Source organism: Molossus molossus, unplaced genomic scaffold (genome assembly GCF_014108415.1).
Source record: "Molossus molossus isolate mMolMol1 unplaced genomic scaffold, mMolMol1.p scaffold_m16_p_1, whole genome shotgun sequence".
Lineage (NCBI taxonomy): Eukaryota > Metazoa > Chordata > Mammalia > Chiroptera > Molossidae > Molossus > Molossus molossus.
In genome coordinates, this window is record NW_023425344.1 from 141,604,341 (window position 1) to 141,612,479 (window position 8,139).

Below are 8,139 nucleotides of genomic sequence, written 5' to 3' on the forward strand. Positions count from 1 at the left end.
TTCAAAGTCATTACTAAATAACCTGTATTTAGTAATAAATAACCTGTATATATTAGAAATATATATCTATATATATTTCTGTGACAGATGAGGAAAGTAAAACAGAGTTGAAGCAAAAATACTAAATTTGTATTATAATTGTTTGAATTGTTAATATTGTTTAGTAAAGTTCCTTCATTTCTAAGAATCTTTATTTCAAGCATAAATACATCCTATTTAGAGAAACTTCTAAACACAGTTTTGAGATTCTGCCCCCCTCAACACACACAACTCATATTTCTAGTTAATTACATTCTTGAGAATTACTTTTTGACAAACACAACTTAGTATTTTGAAACTTTATTAAAGTGTAATGGTAAACAAAAGAAGCCAAAAACAACACAGAAGTAAATATATACAAGTTGTATTAAAACTAGATGTTTAATTCTCAGGAAAAAATATACATCTATCAGAGGAATCACAAAGCTTATCTCCCTAATTAAGGAAACTGTATAAACTGTACATGCAAAAAAATAAATATCTACAGTTTCCCCATTAGAATCAAAATTCCAAATTTTAATTTCTTGAATATCTTCAGTTTTAAAGACAGTGAACACAGAACCTATTTTAAACCCAAAATATACTTTCTTAAAAATCTTTGGTTTTAAGATAGTTAACAAAAATAGAATTTTAAATCCAAAAATGATTTACTCTTCATCTTTAAATTCTGAAATTATATAGAATTAATCCAAGTCGTACAGCAATGAATTCTGAAAACTGAATGCACAATGAGTCACATGATCTTTAATAATCTGCACACTACCATCCTGCATATTGATTTCTTTTATACTATCAAAACCAGGTATATTGTGAACTGTTAATTCTTTCTCTTCAGTCATTACTGGTCCTTTTAAATTTTCTTTCTCCTCACTTGAGTAAACAGCATCTTTTTCTTTTATAAATTCAGGTTCTATTTTTGACTCGGGTAGCAGAAACTTTCCAGATAACATTTGGGACACATCAAGAGACTCTTGTTGCAAGTATTCAACTGAACCACAACTGTCTATTTCTTGTACTTTAACTGCTACAGATGAATCAGAATCAGTTGTTGAGGTGGTAGGATGTTCTATATTTCCTTTTTCAGTTAGATGACTTCCTTGGTTGACTCCTTCCTTTTCAGGAAGCTGCTCAGAGTTATTACATTCTTGCAACTATGTCAAAAGAAACAACAAATTAATGATTCTCTAAAACAAATAGAAAATTAAGTTGTAGTACCACCTGGAAAAAATTATTTTGTCTTAAGTTGTGAGAGAATAACCCTTGCAGACCTGCAGACAGGCTTCTTCCTCCTCAAAGTCATCCTCCAAATGCTGCCAGTCATTTACTGACAATGCAAACAGTGCAAACCTGGCATTAATTCTCTGATTAAATTCTTTCAGTGACTCATCTCCCTCAGGATAAAATAATCCTGGCCTACAAACCCGTTAGCAGTCATTCTTACAAGGGCATTCTTTAATTTTCTTGAATTTCTGTGATTCTTCAGAGCCACTCTCCCCCCAGTTCACAAATGCCAATTGTGCTAGGTAAATTATTTCTGCATTCAATACTGAAGACTGGAAATATAACCAAACTTAAGATACAACTAGAAAGAATGAACAAATTGTTGACATAGTTATCACGGTTTGAGAGTCAAAAAGACATATGTCCCTGGACTAACTTTCCAATTGACATTTATTTTATGATTAAATAATAGATATAAAAATGAATTGCAGAGTCTTTATTCCTTTCCCCAGCCATTATGTGCATTTAGCTTAAAATTACAACATCAAAAATTAAATTATTCATTAGGCTTTTTTTTTTTTTTATCCTCACCCAAGGACATTTTTCCATTCTTTGTTCAGATAGAGCGGGATGGAAGGAGAGGGAGAGAGAGAGAGAGAGAGAGAAAGAGAGAGAAACCAACGTGAAAGGGACACATTGAATGGCTGCCACCCCCATGACCAACCAGGGCCGGGGACAAACTGCAACCAAGGTATGCGCCCCTAGTGGGAACCGAACCCATGTCTCTCTGGACCTCAGGCCGACACTCTAACCACTGAGCCAAACCAGCCAGAGCCATTTGGCTTTAACCTTGTCCTAAGTCACTATTCAATAAAACCCACCAAAATCCTTACCTTTGCATGAATTTGAATCTTGCTATCAGTAACCTGAAGAACTTCAATTAACGGTGGGGTTGGGGGTATTGTCGGTTGGAATGGAGAGCTCAGGACCTCGTCAAGAAATTCATTAACATTTTCTTCATTGACAAACAATCTTTCCTATAACAAAAAGAGAAAAAAAATTCTGTTTTATAGGTCATACTTCACAATTTTATATAAATACAGCTCATAAAAGTTCTCACACAGTTCAGGATTACACTTTTTAAATGTTTAATGTTAGTCTTGTATACAGCAGTAAGAATAGCAAGAGTACATACACATAAAAGAAAAATTCAGTTCCTTTTCTAGGTCTCTATTAAATCTGATGTATATTTTCTCTCCTAGATAATCTTACTTACAAGTGATATTTTCTCTTAACATTTTATAAGAATAACATTACCTCTAGAACTATAAATGCAGCTCCAGCTATAAAATGTAATTCAATTTTAGAACACTTCCCAATGAGTCAGCTAAGATATGCACATGACAGGATCTATTCAAATTTTGTGTGAACAGTTTGCCTCTTAGTTTTTGTTCAGGTAAGAGCCAAGTGTAATATTTTATTTAAAAGAGGTATATTTTATTTTTAAGCGATGAGATAATCTAGTGTGATACCAGCATATAGCTATTTATAAGAAGAGGTAGTTTTCCAGACTATTAGGAAAAGCAAAAATCAAATTCACAAAAATCCCAGACACAAAGCAATTTGTTCATGTTCATATCAAGTGAATATAGGCATATAGTTAGGGCACTGAAAGAATAACCATATTCATAAAACAAGTTCCTTGTTGCCCCAAATAAAAGTATTTTCCTCTGTACTTTCATATAAATTTAATAATTACCAAAAAAAGTTCATTATTTAGTCAAAATGGGAGAAAATCGGAAAGACAAGTTTCAGGTTTTCTCCCATTAAACAGTATTTGAACTTGGGAACACCTACAAAACACGTGAACCTTGGGAACAGAAAAGTTTTGCTTTTGGAGTAATTTGCCTTGCTATTTTGAAGATCCAGAATAACACTGTATTATAAAAATACCCCCATCAAAAGCATTTCTAAGTTTCCTGTTTCTGGAAAAGACACATCAATTGTAAAACAATACACCAAACAGTTTGGTATTTAGTTAACCCAAGAAAAAATGTTATAATGGAAATTGATATGATTAAAATGCAAACAATTTGCATAAAATTGTCTTCACATTCCAATGACTGATTTTACTATAAGACACTGTATTCAGTAGTCCTGAAGTGTTAGGAAAATTCCTCCAATGACTGATTTTACTATAAGACACTGTATTCAGTAGTCCTGAAGTGTTAGGAAAATTCCCAGTGAATATTTAAGGCTTATATAAATATATTTTATACTTATTTATGTAAAGTAACAATTCTAAACTTGACAGCCACAAATCAGTCTCTACACTGTAATTATTTTCACATAATGTATATAATATAATCATGATATATTATCTACCCACCCACTACTCTTGTGATTTTTCTTTTTTATTGATTTTCAGAGAAAGAGAAAGGAAGGAGCGAGAGAGAGAAACATTGATCGGTGGCCTCCTGCAAACTGCCTACCTGGGATCCAGCCTGCAACCAAATCGAACCCGCAACCTTTTGGTGCACAGAATAACGCCCAACCAACTGAGCCACACCAGCCAAGACTACTCTTGTGATTTTTTTTTTAGAAATTTACTTTAGTACTTAAGAGCCTGATCCAGTGACAGTGAAATGTAAAGCAAAAAACACTATGATTCTATTAGCCTTAGCAAATGTGATGATTAATGAAATTATAAATCTATGTCAGGCTTCAAAGGTATAAAATATACCTGCCATAATCTTGTTTTTGTCTGGTTTCTTTGCTAAAATAATGCTAGTGTACGAGAACATCAGATTAAAATATATTCTTTAGTATTTTCTTTCTTTTTTAAAAAAAATCCTCATCCAAGGACATTTTTCTACTTTTTTGTTGTTGTTCAAATAGAGCAGGAGGGAGAAAGAAGAGAGAGAAACATGGACGTGAAAGGGACACATCGAGTGGCTGCCCCCCGCACAACCCACAACCCAACCAGGGTCGGGGTCAAACTGCAACCCAGATACGTGCCCTTAGTGGGAATCAAACCGGGGTCCTCTGGACTGTAGCCGAGGTTCTAACCGCTGAGCCAAACCAGCCAGGGCTCTTTAATATTTTTTTCAACTGCTTGTCCACATAGCTTCTCATATTGTAAGTTATTTTCACATTTATTAAGACAATTACAGGAGAATGACTGCCCTTTCCTAAATTTCCCCCTTCTGATGACATAAACAGATAGTCAATTTCCTATTTGATATTATCATGAAGTCTTTTACCTAGTCCAGGCTACTCATTTTACCACTTTTTTTTTTTTTTTTTTTTTTTTTTATAAGTTTATTGCAGATATAACAGCAATGTTAAAATCAACATGTTTAATTCTTTTTTTTTTTTTTTTTTCCCTCACCTGAGGATATTTTTCCATTTTTTGTACAGATAGAGAGGGAGGGAGAGAGGAAGAGGGAGAGAGAGAGAAACATTGACGTGAAGGGACACATCGAGTGGCTGCCACCCGCACGACCAACCAGGGCCGGGGACAAACTGCAACCAAAGTACATGCCCTTAGCGGGAACTGAACCCGGGTCTCTCCGGACCGCAGGCCGACGCTCTAACCGCTGAGCCAAACTGGCCAGGGCCATTTTACCACTTTTTGAGGCTTTCAAATTAACCACTCCTCACAGAAGATACCCCTCATAAAATATAAAAGTAACAGCAAGTTTCTAGAAAAACAATGGGGAAGAAGTGAAAATTTCTGGCAGGTTAAAAGCCTAATGCCCCAAACTTAATTTTTAATATATAATCTGCGCAATTTGTGTTATTTCTGGGAATTAAACCCTTGAATATGTTTAAAGAGCTTTAAAAATGTACATGTGACATTGATACAAACCCCCATTAAAGCCACTAATTGTTCATTTATGAGTTTACAAAGTTCTTTAGAACTTCAAACTTTTAGTCGTTTTTTTCAATATTTGCCCATAGTACTGGAGTATTGAACCTGAAATTCAAGAATCTCAAAAACTTAAGTATAGTAGCAACTACAACAGGACATACTGAATTATCAAAATTATAGCCTAAATAAACTAGGTAAAGCCCAGCCCAGTTCTACAGTATATACCCAGACGTGTAGCTAGCTAATAGTGCCATTCAGTTTAACAAACGTTTATATTACACTTTGTTAAGTGCCAGTCATTATGCCAACTACTACTAGGGGCTTAAAGATGATTAAAACAGATGCAAAAAAGATGTAATTCCAATGTAACAATGCCCACCTGATGACAACCCACCAAGATCAGGGACTAAAGTCAGTCAGCACTATATGGTCGAAAGGACAAGGGATTTATTTAGATTGACACCTCTTTCTGAATTCGTTTTTCTACGTAAGAAATGTGGCTAAGTGACTTTTGCTCTCCAGATGTAAACTTGTTTACTTTCTAAGGATGGACAATGTTAATTACCAGCTTAAAATATGGCCCTAACAGAGTGCCTTTCAAACCTATTTGGATCATCAACCCCTTTGAGAATGTGACTAAAGTTATAGTCCTTCTCAGAAGAAAAGCGTCTTCAGCTTTTTGCATACAATCTTAGAGGTTCGATGGACTCCAGGGAAACACATGCATTAAGAGTAATTCTGAAGATCTGAAACCCATCCTTCAGAGGGAATGCGTGATTTTGTTTTCATTTTCAATATGCGTTTATGCGCACTGACATCTTTTAGCACATGTATCAATTTCAAGTTATTTCTAGAGAAATTCTAATGGAAAATATACTTTGTTTAGGATACACTGAGAGGATATGATTTTTTAAAAGGATGAAATATTCTAAATATTAAGACTCGAGAAAGAACTGTTACCTTCAAAGACTCGTTGTTTAAACCATAATACCATTCTCTCCACTGTCCATAGCACCCTGCAGATTTGGCCAGTTCTATTACTGCATTGTTTGAAGAAATGCTAACCACTGGTTCTTTCAGGCTTAATTTATTTTCTGGAGCAAACTGCAATAAGAAGGAATAATAAACTAAGTCTTGAGTGGAGAAGCACAATTTGTACCGGATGGGGCTCACATCCCCTTGAAGACTTTGAGGCTGGATCCCAGGCACTTGAATTAGCAGAGTCAGGGATTCTTCATCCTGATTACATTGCAGAGGAGGACACAGAGGTCCTCCGCTGTCTGTCTCGGGACCATCCATGGCTAGATCAGAAGGCTCCCTGCCCGAGTCTTCCCGGGCCACGTGGGTCTCAACGCTGAGATCTCCGCACGCACTCCCTCTTCCTCCCCGGTCTAGGTCCCCTGATGAAGTACTAAGACAGCCTCCACCACCGTCCCCATGTGGCCTTCCAGTTCCGGGAAGCGGTTTCTCTTCGATGCCCGTAGTCAACAGCGCTTGCTTGCCGAAGTCTAGTTCCTCCGGTTCAGAGTCAAGCTCCTCCCCGGCAGCGTCCGAAGTGGTGATCCCGGCATCTGCACCCCCAGCTCGACGGGAATCCAGGTCCTCTTCCCCTGCGTAACCCCCAGCTGGGCCGGTCTCTCCCTTTGGAGCGGAAGTGCAGGCCACCGTGTCAGTTCCGGACCGGTCGGCCGACTCTTCCGGCGCCGCCACGGCCACCGGGCGCGCTGCGGAAAGCGCCACAGGCAGCGTGACAACCAGCTGTCGCCGGGCCTTGTTGAACTGCGCCTTGCCGTGGCTGTCGTCCACGGGGTACGGAAGCAAGAGCCGCAGCCGGTAGTCGGGTTTCCTCGAGTCCAGACACAGCAGCTTTCCCGTCACCTCCAGCGCCGCCTGCTCGGCCGAGCGCAGCAGCGGCAGTTCGATGGTGACCACCAGCTCCCGGGGCACGGGGCTGGGGGCGGAGTCCCGGGAACAGCGGTAATCCTGCAGGTCCACGTGGTGGCGCTGCACCACACTGTAGCGAGGCTCGGTGGGGGCAGGCTGCGGGGCCGCCTCAGGAGCGGAGGCGGCCCGGGGCCCAGGGCCCGCAGCGTTCCCGGCGGCAGCCGGGCCCCGGTAGGGGTAGGGAAAATCGGGGACAGGGCTCTCGAACTCCGCCTCGGGTCGGGCCGGGACACCCCCGGGAAGAGGCGTGCGCAGCACGGCGGCCTCCGGGTTTCCCTTGTACTTGATCTTCAGGGTCTTGACATTTCTGTGGTCCAGCTTCACGCCGAACTGCTGCTCGACGGCCTCCAGGGCCGTGTCGTCCAGCATCTGGCGGAAGCGCTCGTGGCGCCGGGCCAGCGCGAGCGTGTCTGGGTGGAAGACCACGTCGTAAACGGTGTAGCGGGTGCCGTGGCCCCCTGCGTACTCGCGGCCGGGCGCCAGGCTGTACGGCAGGGACCACTGGCGGCCGGGCCCCGCGCTCGCGGAGCCGGGCCGGCTGCTGGGCGCGCCCACCAGCGCGTTGCCGCACACGTTCACGAAGCAGCGCCGCGCCCCGTCCAGGCTGGTGCGCAGCACGTGGCCGGGCTCTGGGTGCACGAACCGCACCTCCACTCCGCGCTCACGCTCCAGCGCAGTGATCTCCGCCTCATAACGCCGCCGGTTCTCGGGGTCCGTGAGCTCCTCGGCGTACTCGGAAAATATTCGCCGGAATTCCGGGTCCTGGAAGGCGGACGTGAGCCGCTGGACCTCCTCTCCGCTCAGGTCCAAGTCCTCCAGCAGCGAAGAGGCCGAGGCCTTGGCCATGCTGCCCCTCGGCGCCCACCTCTAGGCCACAGTCGAGCAGCACACCGAGGGAGTGGGACTCGCCTAGTAGTCTCTGGCCTGGGGCTGGTAAGATGGCCGGGCCGTAACCGCCAGAGAATTGTGCCTTGGGCAGTGCGTGCCTGTTGCCATGGCGACGCCGCCAACACCCGGAGGAGGGGCAGGAATTGGAGTGGGATGATGGAAATGCCAGAAAT

At 41.9% G+C, this 8,139-nt stretch overlaps 1 protein-coding gene across 2 annotated transcripts; it reads right to left on the minus strand.

Annotated features, from left to right (window-relative positions):
• Positions 1–707: 707 nt before the first annotated feature.
• On the minus strand, positions 708–7,924 carry DNAAF2 (dynein axonemal assembly factor 2). Of its 2 annotated transcripts, XM_036254211.1 has the most exons (3): positions 6,095–7,924; positions 2,154–2,297; positions 708–1,190 (listed from the first exon to the last, which is right to left on the minus strand). In XM_036254211.1, the coding sequence occupies exons 1-3, from the start codon at positions 7,922–7,924 to the stop codon at positions 723–725; spliced, it is 2,442 nt and encodes an 813-aa protein (XP_036110104.1). In that variant the 3' UTR covers positions 708–722. The 2 variants fall into 2 exon arrangements, with proteins under 2 accessions (XP_036110104.1, XP_036110112.1); XM_036254219.1 differs by lacking the exon at positions 2,154–2,297.
• Between the last annotated feature and the right edge of the window lie 215 nt (positions 7,925–8,139).